The sequence below is a fragment of the Leuresthes tenuis genome, unplaced genomic scaffold, assembly GCF_036924035.1.
Source record: "Leuresthes tenuis unplaced genomic scaffold, fLeuTen1.0.hap1 SCAF_24, whole genome shotgun sequence".
Taxonomy (NCBI): domain Eukaryota; kingdom Metazoa; phylum Chordata; class Actinopteri; order Atheriniformes; family Atherinopsidae; genus Leuresthes; species Leuresthes tenuis.
In genome coordinates this window covers 12,002,492-12,020,156 of record NW_027325378.1, presented here as the reverse complement: position 1 = coordinate 12,020,156, position 17,665 = coordinate 12,002,492, and the positions used below count along the sequence as shown (strand labels likewise).

Below are 17,665 nucleotides of genomic sequence, written 5' to 3'. Positions count from 1 at the left end.
AGTGCAAACTAACAAAGCAGTGCAGGGTGGACGCACTGTATGTCCATGTAATCCGTAACAAGCTTTATTAAATGAAGGACAAACATGTGGAACATAAAGTGGAGCCTGTCTCGTGTCACATGTTGAAACGCGCAGGCACCTGGAAATTACGCATTAAGTGTATCTGTCCTTCATAGAGCACGGACCAGACATTAACGGAGTTCTATCTGTCTCTGGCAGTCTGGCCCTTCTGGGACTCCTCCTTCATTGTCGACCCCCTCCTCCCCAAGACACACACATACACACGCGCGAGCGCCTCCTGTTCCTCCCTTCCGCCGCTGCTCCACTCGCTGCACAACCGCAGTCCACGGCGATGCGCCGTTAACGGCAGAGCCGCCCCGCGCTCTTTTCATCATCACCTTCTTCTCCTTCTGTCATACCCATGGTCCGCTGGCGCTGCATAATCCGCACCACTAACATGGAGATACAAGACTATCGTTCCTCCATCTAGACGAGGAAGTCTCACCTCACGGAGTCAAGGTAAGCTGGATGGATGCGGAACGCGATTACTGAGCATCCTTTGCATGCGTGGAAAAAGTGCAGCCTGTACTTTCCACTCTGGTATTCTAATGTTGACGTGGAGCAGCCTGTGAGCTTATCTAATACAAGGTGCACGGTGTACAGCAGCTCTGCGTGGACATCCGTGTGAGATGCAAGTACGTAGGCTGAGAGAGAGGTGTCTCCATGACGGGTGGGGTATCTTCTGCCGGGAGAGCGACTCTTGTTCTCTTGCAGCTTGCTTAAATTGGTGCCATCTCCACGGTTTATCGGAACCGGCTCTCGTGGCCTGAAAGTTGCGATCAAACGCAGGTTTCAGTAATTCACCTGCATGTCCCGTGTTGATTCATTAAAACGGAGCCATTTACATGCGCTCTAATAGGCCCCTGTTATAATACGGTAGCTTTCCCTGGGTTGAAATCCCCAGAGGATAATACGTTACCTGTTAACAGCCTGGAGCAGCAGAAAAAATGTACATTGCATTGCTGTTACAGTGTAGTGTTTAATTATTTAAAAACTGCAAAAGAAATAGAGAGATTCGTTTCGACGTAGCTTAAGGCTTTTGTTTCAAGTTGCTCAACAGCAACACAAAGGTTCGCCTGCCCGGGCCGAGTATAGAGTACCACAGGGAGAAAAGCGTGACTGTTTACGTAGTGGAATGTGTAAATGTCTCAAAAACACCCTAAATTCAGAGGTCAAACAAAAGTGATGCCGACAAAGAAAGTGCAGGAAATTAAAATAAATAAATGAAAAGCGCATAAGAGGTATTTTTTATCCATGAAAAGTCTGCTTATCTCCAGGGTGATCAGTGCATGTGTTTGTATGTGACAATTACAGACGGGGGGCACAATGAGTGAGGAGCCACCGGCCACCCCCAGCTGGATGAGCCCTGACCCCACAGCGTGGGCCAGTGGAGGTGGGGGACCGATGGACAACAGCACCGGCATGGGAACGTTTCCACCGGACGACTCCCTCCAGCCAAACCAGCTGCCTCTGCTGGTCAACCCCTGGGACATTGTGCTGTGCTCATCTGGGACTCTGATCGCCTTCGAGAACGCCCTGGTGGTGCTGGTGATCTGGCAGAACCCCGCGCTCAGAGCTCCCATGTTCCTGCTGATCGGAAGCCTGGCTCTGGCTGACCTGCTGGCTGGCCTGGGCCTCGTGCTTCACTTCACCTGTGCCTACTTGCTGCGCTCTGACTCGGCCCAGTTGCTGACGGTGGGCTTGGTGGTGGCCTCCTTCTCCGCCTCTGTCTTCAGCTTGCTGGCTATCACCATCGACCGCTACTTGTCGCTGTACTATGCCCTCACCTACAACTCAGAGCGCACAGCGGCCTTCACCTACACCATGCTCGTGCTGCTGTGGGGCCTCTCCCTGTGTCTGGGCCTGCTGCCGGTCACAGGGGTCAACTGCCTGGCAGAGGAGGCCACATGTAGCGTGGTGCGGCCGCTGACAAAAAACAACATAGCTGTGCTGTCCGTCTCCTTCCTGCTGCTTTTCGGCCTCATGCTGCAACTCTACGTCCAGATCTGCAAGATTGTGATGCGCCACGCTCACCAGATCGCTCTCCAGCATCACTTCCTGGCTGCCACACCCCACTACGTCACAACGCGGAAGGGCGTGTCAACACTGGCCATCATCCTGGGTACCTTTGCTGCCTGCTGGATGCCGTTCACAGTCTACTCTCTCATTGCTGACTACACCTACCCTCCACTCTACACCTATGCCACGCTGGTGCCTGCCACCTACAACTCTGTCATCAACCCTGTCATCTACGCCTTCAGGAACCAGGAGATCCAGAAGGCACTGTGGCTGGTGTGCTGCGGTTGTGTGCCCGCCAGCGTGGCCCAGCGTGCACGGACACCTAGTGACGTCTGACCGAGCAGACCCAGGTGGGAGGAGAGAGGCGACCTGGGTCAGCTGTGCTCCTCGCTGGGCCTGTCCAGTGTCAAAGAGAGCAGCAGCTGTGGCGGTCAGGGGCAAGTGGCTTCAGCTGTGGCTGGAGATGCCACTGGCAGAGGCAGTTTGAGTAGTTATCTGCAGCCCACATGGATGGATGGCGCTTTTTCTTTTTTGACACTCATGATAGGGCAAAGGTACGTCACTGTCTTCCCCAGTAGAGGCCACTGTGCGGGCTGCATCTCGCCCCCTCCCGTTCAACTCGCGCCACGCCCTTTCTCATTTCTGCAGAGAGAGCGGAGTGCATCACATGTAACAGGCAGCAGCTGTATCTACAATGTGCATACACTGAACGCCACCTGTGTAGTTTCGGTCGACACGTGCTTGCTTTCCTTTAGATAAAGGAAGGAGTCGTTGGTGTGCGCACGTAAAGCAACCACACCGCACATCGTGATGAGAGGAGAGGAGAGGAGGGAGCGCAGGCATTTCCACAGCGAGACCCGTCTGGAGCAGCATCCCGGCGTTCTGCTGCTGCACTTTGAACGTGCACCGAAAGCTAAACAGCCGCGGAGAGCTAAAAATAGTCCCGGCACTCTCTGATCCGTGCTCAACAGACGCCGAGGAAGAAATCGAGCCGCTCCTTCTCCTCGCCTCTCCTATTTTCTAGTCTTCTTCTTTTCGTTGTGGATTGTGAGTGATCGCGTAAGAGTTCATGGGGTGCACGATAAAGTCCCGACAAGCCCCGACCATTACCCCCCCCCCCCCCCCCTTCCTGCAATTTGTATTACTATGGAGGCATCAAACCAAAAATATAGGCCTATCTGGTTATGTCATCATGCTTTCACATTTTTCGCAGGAGATCACTTTTGGAAGTGGACAACCGTTTTTAAATACTTTTGAATGATCTTAAAGTCATCATTGGACATCCAAGTAAGACCCACGATCAACTTAGTAGAAGTTTACCCCCAAAAAGTCAAATTGTATGTGATTTTTGTCATGAAATCTTAGTGTCTTTAACATTTATTTGACCATTTTTAAGCTTCCCAACATTACTAGATCTAAATTCCAGACAACATTGTCATTTGCATGCAGCAAGCGCAGAACCCTGTTTTCCTCCCTGAGTTCAGTGAGGTTGGTCACATAGGCCACTGCAGGCAATGTGCCATGGTTTCCTGATGTCGTCCTGACCTTAATAATTTTGTTTATGTACAAAGTACCACACTGTACCTCACATGTACTGCATTTTAAGAGCTATAATTGTCACTCCAAGGTCAGAAGAGCTCCATTTTGTTTGAAAAATGTAGTTTTCCAGTATTACGCGTGGTGTATGGTGAAGATGAGTTCCAAGTTAAAGCTCTACTTTGATCCTGCTCGAGTCACAGTACTTAGAAGCTGCTCTGAGTTTACCTTTTGCTCTCTAAAAATGATATAAGTTGATTCTCCATTCCTTCAGATCGTGTCAGCAATAACTAGCCTATGAATGGTAGTTATTTTTTTTTTTAGATGTGAAGCAATACTCAGACAGCAATAACATCCACGTCCCACCTTTACTTCTTCCTGCAGAATGAAGCACCGTAGCGTCCCCTCGGGTGGGGGTGCGTTATAGAGAGCAGGCTCAGAGAGCCACGAGTGGCGCTTCAGTGATAGATACTCAAATAGGTGGTGGGACCATCTCTCGTCAGCGAGCTCAAACAACCAATTCATCACAGTGACATCACTGCCTCATTGCACCACAACCCAAACACTGGGTTTTAATCATTTGTCAAAGAACAAACTTTTTCTGCATCTGCCTTCTGTGAGCGCGTGAACCGTCCCGAGTGTTGTAACCTCAGATAACCGTGTGTGATTTTGGACTGTAGCTTTTGTGCATCTGGTGGGAGTTGCATGGCCTCTGGGTGTGTGCATGTGTGTCGTTTGTGAACCAGCAGCTCAGATGACCGTATTCTGTCTCCTGATGTTGGACTGTCGCGTCCTGTTGACACCCTGACCTTAGAGGATAACAATGTCAGTCTTCCTGTTAATTCTGAGAGAAGCGGCCTTGGAACATGTTTGAGGAGCTCCTCGGAGGGAAATGGGACGAGGAGGTGGGCGCTCCAGCACTTCAAGCCAAAGTGAAAGGAACTCTGAACAAACTGCGATCCTTGTCCTGCTGTGTGTTTTCTGTCTCCCGTATCACCAATATTATACTCTACTTTCAATCAATCTGGTTGAGGCAGGTGTCCATAAGTGGCCTCTGAATGATCCTATGAGCTAAAAACTGCTACTTCCAAATACAAAGATAATGCTACTTCTTCCTTTCCCTGCTGCCTGCCATCCTTGCGAGCCCGACAGACACACTCGTAGTGCTCCAGGTTTTCATCTTTCTGGCCTCAGACCAGGAGCAAACACTTTATTAAATGGGGGATTGTTAAGGAAAGATAAAAAACAGCATTTCTAAGCATGGAAAAGTAGCTTGGGTATGTGAGCTTGTGCACGGTGTCAGGCTGAACCCTGTAGTTATTTGATGAGCACCAAAAGGTCGGACTGGCACATCACAAACTGTTATTACTTCACCCGTGGAGAAAAGTCTATTTTGTTATATTCTGTGAAAAGTTCTATTTTTTTCCACTTTAGTCTGGCCTGACTTCTTTCAGATTCTGACGTTGTACGATATAACCGCGCTGTAAAGCCTTTTTCTGAATGTAGTAGTCATCTGAAACCCCCTCCTCTCGACTCTTGTTTCTGTAAATACGGCATGCTGGAGAGGAGGGACTTTATACCGCCACGCATGGTGCTACCAAAGCCGGTCAATCTAGAGGACGAGTTGGGTCGCACCGTTTCTTTCGAGTGACATTTCTCCACCTTTGCTAGGCAGTGTTCTCCATCACCTTCGTCGCTTCGATATGCAGCAGCTTGTCAAGGCTGAGCCGGTGAGAAGATTTGGCTGAGCAGAAGTTTGAGGGAAAAATAAATAAATCAACAGTTTTCAGATTAGTGAATGTGGATCTCTTGTGCTGCAACAGTATTGTCAAGATTTTCATTGTAGGTGTGAACAAGGGCTTTGTATCCATGAAAGGTGAGGAGCTGCGATGTTGGATGTATTACTTAACTGTAAACACACCTGTTCATCTACTAAATGGTTTCACAGTGTAATAGTACACAAAGCAATTTTTATTTTTTTATTTTTTTTCTCCCTTCTTCTGGGGAAAAAAAAAAAATTGTACCAGTTGTGGGTTGTTAAACCAGCAGGAGAAGTTGTCTTTCTGATGGTTGCTAATTTAGAGCTAAATATCAAAACACTCAAGGGCCTGTGAATGTGTGAGTGAGCGTGTTTTGAGGTCGGAGACGGGGCGGCGCCATGGTAACAGCATCTTGTGCAGACGTATGCGTAGTTTTCAATGTGAAATGCACTTTATTTTTTTGGATGAAAAAAAATGGCACAACAAATTCAAGTATCTGCAAAATGAAACGTATAAATGATAATCAACATGCACTAACTTAACTGAGATATTGTAAAGAAAAACAAACAAACAAAAAAAACATTTGTGTGAACGTGGTGTCTATTTTTCCAAGGTGTTAGTTGTACTTTTTATTGCTTTGGTTAGCTCACTCAATTGAGATCTTGTTAATTTTGTATTAAAAAAAAAACGTGCTGTGCATAAAACTCCTGCCTCGCCTGCTTTTTCCAATCCTTGCCGTGGCTCACTGTCCCCTTTTTCACACTCCTCCCGTTTCCTTGGCAACTCCTTTCATATCTGCACTGTCACTATGGAAACTGAGAAGCCAGGTATGTGTTGTCTCTATGATGAGAGTGGAAGAGTAAAGAGACATGGCAGCCCGGCCGCAATCCTTCATGATTTTATTTCTCTCTGGCTGAGAGGTTACAGACCTCAAACTAGCGTACACACACACCTCCCGCAGAGCAACGGTCAGACATTTAACATATTATGCTCCGTTCGTCACCACAGCACTTTGAACACGTCGTTCGCTCAGCGGCCTGAGGCTGTGGCCGAAGTGAACTCCGTTACTTCCAGTTATATTCATCTACAGATTAAAAACTTACCTCACGATCTATGGCAAGTATTTCAGTAAAAACATTTTTAAAAAGACAAGTACAATTGCTAGCTCAAGAGGAAAGTTTCTAATATTTCTAACACTCTCAAGCTCGGACTATACATGAAATAAGCACCTTCACATGGTGTCTATAGTGTTAGAACAGGAAGAGAAACAGCCGCTGGGGTGCATTCACAATACTTTAAAGTATAATCATCAAACTCCGTGTTAAATGCTTCAGAGTGGTCGACATTAGTGTATATAACTAGTCTCTGTACAGTGTTTTGCATACTGAATACACCCCCAGATTTCCAGTTTTGGACCATTCAGCTTATATCAAACCTACAGCATGTGACTGTGTGCAGGTCTAAAGTGTGTGTTTGTTTTCAGTGATGATGCCTGAATGTAGACAAAGTGGGATTCCCTTCAGCTGAGTGTGACATTGACTGATGCCGCATCTTACTGTGCCTGTGTGTCAGTGGTTATCCTATATAAATATTTTCTGCGTGTGTTAATCCGACCAATCATTCTCCTCCAACTCCGAGTCGTCCTCCGAGTCGGAGTATTCCACAGCGATGCGCCGCGACAGGATGGTGGCCACGTCATTTCCTACCGGTTCTCTCTTAGCCTGCTGCTCCTGCTGTTCCTGCACCTTCTTCAGCTGGATGCCTGCAGGAGAAAACGGAATTCAAAGCAGCGTTTTTAAACAGCGCATGTTGTTGAGGGTCAGAAAATGACACAATGGATCTCTGCAGTTTTACAATGTTTTCAAGCATGTTGTCTGCATATTTGTTACCAACACCCTAAAATGGGAAAAACTAATGAAGTAATAGTAGATGTCTGCGACTTTTAATTACATTAGGAGTTTACTTGTTATCTGCTTCAGATTTTTACGAAAAGGTCTAAAAGGAAAAACTATTTTGTCACTCAAAAAAAACATTACGTATCAACAAATTCAGCAGAGGTTGTTAGAAAACAAAGTTTCTCCTTCGAGGTAAAATAAATGTACACACAAACGGCTCTTACCCATTCGTATAGCAGCCAGCAGATCACTGCGGGCATCATTGACCGCTGCGTTCTCAGCGGGTGTGATGGAGGACATCTTGTGGGTTGTGGAGTGGGAGGCACCAGCTGGATGGGGCAGAGGCGGAGGGCCAGGAGGAGGTGGAGCTGCCTGGGCTCCAGATACAGGTGGTGGAGGCGGAGCGTACATGCCAGCAACAGCCATTGGCCCAGGAGACATGGGACCTCCGGGTGGTGAGGCGAAGGCTGTCTGGGCAGAAGGGATGAGAGGGGCGGGGGGAGGGGGAGGAGGACCGGTGTTGGCATAGCCGTCCATGCTGTGAGGAAGACACAATGGGAGAGAATTGGTGGAGATACCACAAATCATAGCACCGAGTGCAGTTCTCTTTTCCTAAGGTTTGAGAGTGAAGCGTACAGATGCTGATCCACTAGGTGGCAGCATTAACCCTAAAGTTACTGAGGGTAGGTTCATAGAAGAGAGGAGCCTGTGCAGAGTTCACCTTTTTTTCTGTTATACTAATAATAACAACATTAGGGTTAAATCCACATTTATAAAACAAAGGAAATGCATTTTTAAATACATAAACAGTATCAAGTAAACTAAATTCAAAGCCATTTGAAATGGCTCAGCGCCTTTCGGCTGGATTTGCCAAACAGTATCCCAGAGATGTCAAGGGACTAATTATTTCTGTCCCTTTGTTCACATTTGCTTAAGTCATCTTTAAATCATCTTCCCAGTGTTTTCTGTTGCACTCATGCTTTGTCTTGTTACACATGGGATTCTGTTAATAAAATAAACATAAAAAAGGAAAAGAAAATGGAAAAATGACAGCAGTTACACGACGGTTAAAGGTCGAGAACTACGTTAAACTTAGTCACTCTGACAAATCTTTACTGGACAACATAAACTGTGATGAACCTATAGACACATGCTGTGTATAATCAACAATAAGCAGTAAAGGTATAATACAGAAAACACACTAAATAAATGGATGATTTGAAGTATTACCTACGTATGGTGTGTACTAAATATTTATATGTGCAGTACGTTTTGTGGTGGTTGTTGTTGTGTTTCATTGACTTTGAAAAGGCAGAAAATTATGTTGACAAGATAATGAAAAAACTGACCAAAAAAAACCCAACGTTTTGCCAGGAAGTGAAGGCTTAATTACCTGTAGTCCATCGGTGGGAGGGACATGGAGCCGCCGTTCATAGCCTCAGTGGGTGGAGGAGGCAGTGGGACTTGGTGGTGATGAGAGCGGCCTAGTGTCCCACCCTGATATGCCATCATTGTCCTGCCTCTGCCGTCATGTTCTCCTCCTCCACGAGCGGCGTGTCCCGCGGCCATCTGAGCAGCCAGGACGCTGGGTGGAGGGCCGGAGTAGGTGTGGGCATGGCCAGCATGGTTCATGCTGTTGGGGTAATGATGCTGATCCGCACCATGACCCCTGATAAGACAAATGTGATTGTTATTATATAAGCAAAGAGAGTGTTGCTGAATGAACAGCTGTGTGTGCGTTCAGCGACCTGTTCTCTGGTGACATGGAGCCCTCAGAGGAAGCCCCTCTGTCTCGGTGTATGGTGTGTCGATGGTCTGGCCTCAGCTCCTTATCCAAAGCCATCATGTTCCACTCCTGCCGACGGTTCCTCGCCTTGCGGACCTTCTTAACCTCCCTCTGCAACGTCCCATCCACACAACGCCTCTGCTCCTAAACAATGAGAACGAAAAGAGTTTTAGCCCTTCTGGTTTTACTAAGAAATAAGCCATTACTAGCACATTGGAATAATTCATCACAGCATGATCTGTGAGAAACTCTGGGCCAGCTTTATACCTTCTGCTTTCTCTTCTCTTTTCTCTTGTCCTCAGTGTCCTGTAACATCTTTTCTTTCCACAGGTCAAAGAAGTAGGACGGGTCTGTGTAGAATTTAAGTGCATCCTTGTGGTCATCCCTACAGTGATGAACACAGAGAAGTTTATCACCACATTCATACATTTACACAAAGAAAAATCAATGCATCGTTCCTGTTTAGGTGGAATAAAAGATACGGCAGTGTATTTGTAGAAAATTTTAGTGATAAAATAAAACATGTCAAGCTCTGAATATTACAAAAGTGTGGGGGGGAAGGCTGAGGCAGTAGTGTGTCGTGTAACCAGGGTTTAGAGTTTAGAGTCCCACTGAGCCACGGCATGTTAAATATGTAATGCACTGGAAAGCACACTTTACAACAGCAGCTACCAAATGCAGGAGGAAACAGCACAAAATCTGCCTCTTCGCCATGGATGGAGGTCAGAAAGCAGCAAAAATCCACAATTTACAAAGAGAATTTTCAGAGTTCAAGTTGGATACCACTTAGCACCACGTATACTGAAAGCTTCTTTTAACTGATATCAATTTCATCCGGTCAGGACATATTTTTCATTCCTCTGCGGTGTTGCAATTTCTTCCGAACCAGCATGAATTTGGTTCTGCAGGCTAATGTTTTCACATCTGACCAACAGACAACTTTCTGCCTTCACTTCTGCTTTCTTTCTTAATTAAATCCACACACAGATAGCATCGGGAAACGCAGCCGTGATTTCCCTGCACCAAGCATGCTGGAGGAGCGCTTGAAGAGTGTGTGCATTGGCACCTGTAAGATGAGAGGATGCTGAGAGGTGGAGGCTTGTCGCTCAGGTTGTACATCTCTTTGACAGGAGTTGGCACGCTACTCTTGGACACCACCTGCTGGTCCTGCGTGGTGGAGCTCTTAAAAGCCTTCCTCATATTGATATCTTGCAAAGAAACTGAGAGCACAAAAGAGATGGCAAATGATTGAGAGGCGACAAATAAGAGGAAAAACATTTTAGGAGAAAACTTGAAACTCTGGGGTAACCAAACGGTGCATTCTACCCTCTGACCCACCTTCCTCCACAGTGGAGTCCAGCTGTGTGACTTTGACGGCCAGCCGGTCAATCCGGTCCTGAAGAGAGTTGGCACGCAGGTAGAAAGTGTTGGCCTCGTTAAATAGCTCGCCAAATATGTCCTCTGCGTGTTTACCTGGAAAGAAAGAGCAGAGACAAAAAGAGACGAAGATGAAGAAGGAGAATTTTTAATCTTTATATGGAGTCAAGTTGTTCCACAAGAGGAGACTGAGGCCCGATAAATGCGATGATAATATAACACAATGTGCCACTGCGGGTCTGTGCTTCATATAGCCACATCCCTTATGCATAATTTAATAGGAGCCAAATATAACATCACCCAAATCGAACTATAAGTATATTTGAGTCGACCCAGTGACCAAAAGCATTCGTTTCCTGATATCAATATACTTTCAACTTTTTAAAAACAGCTCTTATTGATCAAGAGTCTTGATTTAGTCCTGTAAAGTATAACACATCTCCTTTGATGCACCATTAAACAAGATGTCATGATCCCATTACTCCAGAGGCTGATCAGAAACTAAAATTTGAAGATCGGTAAATCCTTTTCAACTATGGTTTAGGATTTTAAATGGTAAATGGACTGTACTCGATTAGCGCTTTTCTAGTCTAACTGACCACTCAAAGTGCTTCTTACACTACATGCCACATTCACCCAAACTCAAAGAGAAGTGACACATCAGTATTTGTGAGCTAAGCCACGATTCGACCACCACAGCTGGGCTGTGAGACTTAAAGATTCACGAGTCAAAGCAGGGACACTCCTTTCAACATGTGATTGTAGTTTTTGGTTCTAAATCTAATCCCCGATGGCATTCTGAACACAATGTTTTCTTTAAAAATAACCCAGGGAGACAAAGATGGAGTTTCCCTGTTCTGGAAAAGTATGAGTGGGAGAGGAAGTAGCCTACAGGCCACAAGTAAGAGCAAAAGGAGTAAATCTGGGTGGGACTGAAATGAAAAGAAAGAACACCTGACTAAAAACAGTGTGAGGAGCTTTGGTGAAGTTTTAAAAAAAAAAATGTAAGTATGAAACACTATCAGATCTCGAATGGCAAACATAAGGCTATTTCTGTCTCGCCTGCTGACAGGATGGGCTGTAGGAAAAACACTTAGAGGAAGGAAGAATCACAGATCCGGCACGCCGAGCCCGTCAACTCTGACCTCTCCTGAGGATTCCTGTGGTCCATTTACACACATGTGCACACACAGTCTGCACATATTCCCTGCCAGGCCTGTGCGAACACTTATATTTAACCCACACAGCTGTTGCTAAAAGGCCCACTCCCACAACTTGACACAATAAGAGACAGACAGAATCGATGTGCCTGCGCCAAAAGGCAAAACATTTTTTTTAAAAAAGGACCGATTTGAATTTATGCTTCCTAAGTTCACAACAAACTTTCAACGCCGTTAGTGTGAGAGCAGGAAAAAGGGTGCAGCTGAGGACAAACGAGTAACGGATGACTTCCAAATGAAACACATTAACGCGCACACAGTTGATGAGTACGAAGGACACGGGAATAGAAGATGGATGTGAAGATAGACGCCCTTGGTGCCGTCAAAAAACTGTCCGATACATTTGCAGTGAGCATAAAAATCGATAGCTCTGCACGCAGAGCTGCAGACGCACACTCCAACACACAGTGTATTAACTGCACGGTCACATGTTCACAGCTGGACAGAGAAGTTCATTTTTGCAGCGCTGTCTAAAAGGATTACATTTCAACACGCCATGTTCCAGTGTGAGGCTGCAGTAAGCCTGCTGCTAGCCCTGTGACCCCCTGCCTTGTAACCATGACAACGCCCAAATCAATCACCGCTTCGGGATTAATGATGAAAGCATGTGATGTTGTTCAGCCACAAAGGGGCTCCACACAGTGAGGACATCATCACACTGAACTGATTGGGATAAAGCCCGAGGATGTTGTCGTTTCAATCTGCTGTAAAAAAAAAGCCGTTTGTGTGTTTCTAATTTGAGGGTCTTATCGGCGGTCTACGTTGTGGAAAGGCTGAGAGTGTGTGTACTTAAGCGTGTGAGTCTTACTGAGGCTGCTGAGCTGGCGAATGATGGCAGAGAGCGTGTTGTTCATCACGCACTCCAGCTCACTGCCGATGCCCTCGGGCAGCTCCCCTCGGCAGAGGTGACGCGGCTCGATGTTCCTCTTCACCAGCGGCATGGCGAGGCCTCACACCGACACCAACTGCAGGGAAACACCAGGAGGAAGCGCACACACAACGAATGAGACACAGATGCCGTTGGTCAGCATCCAATTTGCTGAAGTGTTCATGAGCAAGACATCAATTAAGCTCCTAATTACTTTCATGATTAATGGTAGACATGTTCCAGGAGCCAAAACTGACTGATTAATTGTTTGTTTCTTCCAGTCAAGAAGAAACTTATAGATATTCAATTAACTTATATGAGCAATAAATATTTACATATCACATCAATATCAATGACACTTCTTTTTTTTTTGGTTAAGAAATAGCTTTAAAAATCTCTGAAAAAGCCATCAGGTTTTTTTTTGCCACTTTGTTGACAAATTGTTTAAGCGTTAGTTGAAATTACATCTTTGATTTGAAGGCATACGTACAGTTAAAGGTGGAATGACTATGTATACACGTGTGTATATTTGATTATATTGGCCTGGGGGACTGTGCCAGCCCAATAGAACCCACAGTAGGTAAAAAAAATGTTATGCCACCCCCCCCCCCACTATGCCAGAGAAAAAGACAGAGCCAAAGAAAAAGGGATCATATGTTTTCTATTAGCTTCATTTATGTAGGTTTTAAATGATCGTAGTGTAGTAGTGTTTTAATTGCAATTGAAATTTTGAGTTATTAAAAGGACTCGTCAAGGGTTTCTTCGCCTCTTCTCCCTTCCACTCCACTTGATGAAATACTATGTTACTGCAAGTGCAGCTACACCATCCCAACAAGAGTCAATACATAATGAAGATAGAAAGAAGTCAGGCGAAGATATGGCTTAGGATAGAAAGCCATATGCTGCTGGAGGTGGCGGGGGAGTTATGTTCCGACCAGAGCATCACAACCTCTCAAGATGCTAATCTTACGTATTTAACCCAAAACAAAAAGAACAGAAAAAAAAAAGAGGCCAAGGAAAAGCTTTGTCAACTGTAAATACGCATGTGCAGAGATGAGGGGGTGGTGGGGGTTGTCAGGACACGCGCTACATGGCCAAAGCTGTAAACCTGAAGGAAACGCTGTCGCTTTTCTGTGTTGCTGTCGCAGTGCTTATAGTAAGAGCTTCGTTTCATTAAAGGGTCTTCTTCTCTCCCTCTCTGCACGCCGTATTCTGCATGGAAAATAAAACGAAGTGCGGGTGAGCTGTTGACCACGGAACCGAGAGTGACGAACCAACAGTGTGCCAAAGCCAGAAGACTTCTGGCGACCAGCAGCGAGATTAAAGCATTAGGGATAGGAAGATACCGCGTGCCAGCTAATCCCAGGCCAGCTTGTCACAGGCCCAGCTGGAAAACTGACACAACCAGAGATTGTGGTCAACACCAAAAAAAAAGAGGAAAAATAAATACACCCCGAGGCTAAACTTGAAGCTTCATGACCTTCTCCAGATGATAAAACAGTGCTGCCCACACACACTGCCACACTGAACTTGACTGCCTAAAGTAAACTCAGATTGTCTCTGATCAGACACTCTGAACTCTCTGTGGTTCAAAGGACAGCAAATGATCCCTAAAAGCAGGAGAAATCCCAGAGCAGCCATCTTATCGGTGTCTCTTCCTGCTTCCTGTTTTTGAAGTGCGAGTCTGGCTCCCGTTTCCCGGTCCTCCCATTGTCACAATCTCTGCTTCCTGTGCTGAACAATAAAGCTGGGGTTCAAGAAGCAACAAGAATAACAGACATGAGCACACCCTTTACCTATCAATAATTTTGAACAGTTTTTTTTTCCACTATTGTCTATGATTCCAGAGTTTTTACTGCCCAGAAAACAAACAAAAAAAAAAAAAAAACACGAGAGAAAAGCAGGTTGGAAAGACGCAGGAGGTCTGGCAGTCTGACAGACGGCTAAAAATAGCAGACAGGTACATGTAACACAAAACAATTATAGAAGAAGAAAAAAAATAAAAATACTTTGGAGGGATTCTAAATATTCGTCCAGTTTTTGGGAAATTTGTATCTCATCAAGATCTGAACTGAAAGGTTATATTACATCATCAATTCAATACAACACAGAAAACTAGTACTAATCCTCCACTATCAGAGTCCCAGCCCCGTCATTACTGATAGTGTCATTACAACTGTCCACAAAAGACAAGAGCCACTTCTATTTACCCTGGCCAATTCCCACCAGCAGAGTCCTCATCTGGTCCTGTTTTCTTAGCTAGCGCCCCCCCGCAAAATCCAACAGGATCATGCCAACAAGGGAAAATAAAAGGGTAAAATTACATCATCATGTGTTGCCACAAAGGACAGTGAATAGCTTTACAAGAAGGGCTAATTTGGCACAAAACTGCAGGTTTAAGCTTTCTGCGTAAGTATTGTGAAAAGATCGCGCTCTGCGTTGCATGGAGATGAGGTGATGCAAAGGAGAAGATTGCATGTTTTTGCTTGCACTGTCTGGCTTGCATGACAATCACAATGATGAGGCAAAATAATGAGCGACTGGGTGGGGGTGGGGGTGGGGGGGCTTGTCTGCTTGTGAGACAAGCAGGGAAAGTGAAGGGAGAAGAGGTTGCATGAGAGAGACACCAAGTGGGATGAGAGTGTGACGGATAAGATACAGAGAATGTGACTGTGTGTGCGAGTGTGGGAGAGTTAAGGTTGTGTGTTGAACAGGGAGACAAAGTATATGTGCGTGTTTATGTGTTTTGTGAGGGAGAATAAGTGGATCTGGTGGGGGGAAGGGTACGAAAAAGGGACCTCGGGGAAGCCACTGAAAGGTTCCCGGGACAATAGAGCTCCGTTCACACGGCAACAGCACTAGCTCTTCCATGCATCCTCCCCTCCTCCTCCTCCTCCTCCTCCTCTTCGACCTTCTTTAAGGCCCCCTTCACTCGAGCAATGAAAGCATAGCAGGCAAGCACTTGTCTTTTATCCTCCACTCACTGACGAAGGAAGGCAGGGAGTGTAAAGCCTGAACTTAAGCCCACAGCTGCTTTTTAACTCATATTCTCCCTCACGTTTATTATGACTAACTCCTCATTATGGTCATGTGTTTGAATGCTTTAATTGTTACTACGCGACATGTAAACTCAGCAATTCAGCCAAACAAATCTGTGTTAACACACCAGGTAGCCTCTAAAATGTCCCATTAGCAGGAAAAGATGCCTTTGATCCTCAAAAATGTGACATTGAGGCTGCTTCTGAGGGGGAAAAACACACTTCCCCCTTGACTCCTGAGTGACGCCCACATCTCTACACCAACATGCAGTGATGGAGGAAGCCTTTACTACAGATGTGAGACCTCCATTAAGTTCTGAAAGGCGAGTCATTACCAATTTATGCACCGAGTAGAGCTTCTTGTGTCAAGAGGCTTATTTGCTTGTTCTGATGTTATAAATAATGCAACCTGGATTACGTCAGGTTACACTGCCCTAAATATGAAGATATAAAAAAAATCCTGCTGCGACTACCTGACCATGAACGTCTGCTTGTCCCAGTAGGGAGACACATGGTGGAGTCTCAACGGAGTATTGAACCCTGCAGCTTTCCTCCCTGTAGCCAAAACGTTCTGTTAAGGCTGAGCAACAATTCAATGATGCCATTTAGTGATTTCAGACCCAAAAATTGGCATAGAGTTGTCCAGTCTGCTACTCTGAGTTGTTTTAACACCATTTTAACCATTTCACTTGATTTTCCTTCATCTTTAAATGCTGTTGAAAATATTCGGAGAATATTTGCCCCATCACCCGGTATCAACACTACATCTGTTGAGTAAATTATCTGGGTTTATTCTTGTTGAAATACCCGACTTCTTAATGCAAATGTGACCTCAAGCTGTCAATCTAATGGACAATAAAATGGGCTAAGAAGCTTTCTTATTTGTGGCCAGTCAGTGTAACTTTTTAGATAGGTTACTGAGACACAATATTTATTTTCTAAAGTTTCTATAAATACATAAATTGAAATATTAAGTATTTTCTACTTTTGATTTGTTTGCTTTGTGTATTTATTATAGATTAGGTCTCGAAACGAACAATCAATCTAAAATATTGTTGGTTTGTTGCAGCCCATGACATTAATGGAAAGTTGTAATTACCAGCAGGATCAGCAACTTGGTCTAAAAATATACTGGCATCATTCATATTTCATTATAGGACACTTCATTTGGAAGTCACCCCGATTAAATCACAAGGCTTGTCATTGGGAAAATAGTTTGATGTGCAATTTTGCCTTAAAATTCTCAGTTTAGTCATATACTCCCTTTCCCCTACCTTCAGAGCGATGAATATGAAAATCACAAACACACGCGCGCTCGCGCGCGCACCCCCACACACATAAGCATAAATTGATGGCAACGGCGATCAATCACTGTTCCGCACCGTCGCTTCCTGTTACCGATGAACTGACCCACATCTGTTCATACATCTCGATCCCAGCGACTTTTTTCACCAGTTTTAATCTGATATTAACCAGCTGTTTTTATTTTATTTTTTTATTTAAGTGCCCAAAAAACGCCGGTGCACAGTCAACATTATTTACCTGGTTAAAAATCTTTAAAGTAACCCAGCAGCGGGGATAATGTTGAGTGTTACAGGATTTAGAGACCGTGCATTATCCCCTACTGGGGGTCCGCTCAAACTGACCACTTGGTTAGCTAGCTTATGTCCAGTGGTCGATTACTTAGTTTGGACAAATGATACCAGAGTCAACAGAAATATCCACACAAATGTCACCATTATGATAAAGAGTGCTACTAGTTGCTATAAAAAGTATCATAAGGCCCTCACCAGTACTTGAATTATTAGAAGAAATCCGCCCGTCCGCATGTCCCGTTAGATACTCATATTAGCTCTGCCATCCTGTATCCCAGCCCGTCTGGCCACTCTAGGGAAAATCCTTTGAGGACGTAACCACGCCCCCCAGCTCCATCAACTAATCATATCTCCAGGAATGGGATTTAACACATGATGGGCATCAACGCCAGCCAATGGTATCTCTCCATTGGAGTGACTGACAGGGAACCTCCCCAGCTCGAAAGCCCAGTAGCGAATGGAGGGGGCGGGGAAACAATTGGGCGTTGCTGAAACAATTGGGCGTTGCTGA

General features: G+C 45.3%; 2 protein-coding genes across 3 annotated transcripts; one reads left to right on the top strand and one right to left on the bottom strand.

Annotated features, from left to right (window-relative positions):
• Positions 1 to 181: 181 nt before the first annotated feature.
• gpr12 (G protein-coupled receptor 12) lies at positions 182 to 5,391 on the top strand. Its single transcript, XM_072378576.1, has 2 exons — positions 182 to 519; positions 1,375 to 5,391. Exon 2 carries the CDS (start codon positions 1,387 to 1,389, stop codon positions 2,413 to 2,415), a length of 1,029 nt encoding a protein of 342 aa, XP_072234677.1. The 5' UTR covers positions 182 to 519; positions 1,375 to 1,386; the 3' UTR covers positions 2,416 to 5,391.
• Positions 5,392 to 6,262: 871 nt separating this feature from the next.
• On the bottom strand, positions 6,263 to 17,434 carry wasf3b (WASP family member 3b). Of its 2 annotated transcripts, none has more exons than XM_072378574.1 (9): positions 17,350 to 17,434; positions 12,462 to 12,618; positions 10,395 to 10,529; positions 10,123 to 10,276; positions 9,324 to 9,441; positions 9,019 to 9,200; positions 8,664 to 8,939; positions 7,495 to 7,808; positions 6,263 to 7,137 (listed from the first exon to the last, which is right to left on the bottom strand). In XM_072378574.1, the coding sequence occupies exons 2-9, from the start codon at positions 12,592 to 12,594 to the stop codon at positions 6,980 to 6,982; spliced, it is 1,470 nt and encodes a 489-aa protein (XP_072234675.1). In that variant the 5' UTR covers positions 12,595 to 12,618; positions 17,350 to 17,434; the 3' UTR covers positions 6,263 to 6,979. The 2 variants fall into 2 exon arrangements, with proteins under 2 accessions (XP_072234675.1, XP_072234676.1); XM_072378575.1 differs by having other exon boundaries at positions 17,356 to 17,434.
• Between the last annotated feature and the right edge of the window lie 231 nt (positions 17,435 to 17,665).

What these genes read in the sequence shown, in the direction of transcription:
- wasf3b (XM_072378574.1), bottom strand. Translation starts at nt 12,594, where the DNA reads ATGCCGCTGGTGAAGAGGAACATCGAGCCGCGTCACCTCTGCCGAGGG. An exon ending in TCGCCAGCTCAGCAGCCTCA is followed by an intron (nt 10,530 to 12,461) that starts GTAAGACTCACA and finishes CTTTCTTTCCAG; the next exon opens with GTAAACACGCAGAGGACATA. An exon ending in AGCATCCTCTCATCTTACAG is followed by an intron (nt 9,442 to 10,122) that starts GTGCCAATGCAC and finishes TCATCACTGTAG; the next exon opens with GGATGACCACAAGGATGCAC.
- gpr12 (XM_072378576.1), top strand. Translation starts at nt 1,387, where the DNA reads ATGAGTGAGGAGCCACCGGCCACCCCCAGCTGGATGAGCCCTGACCCC.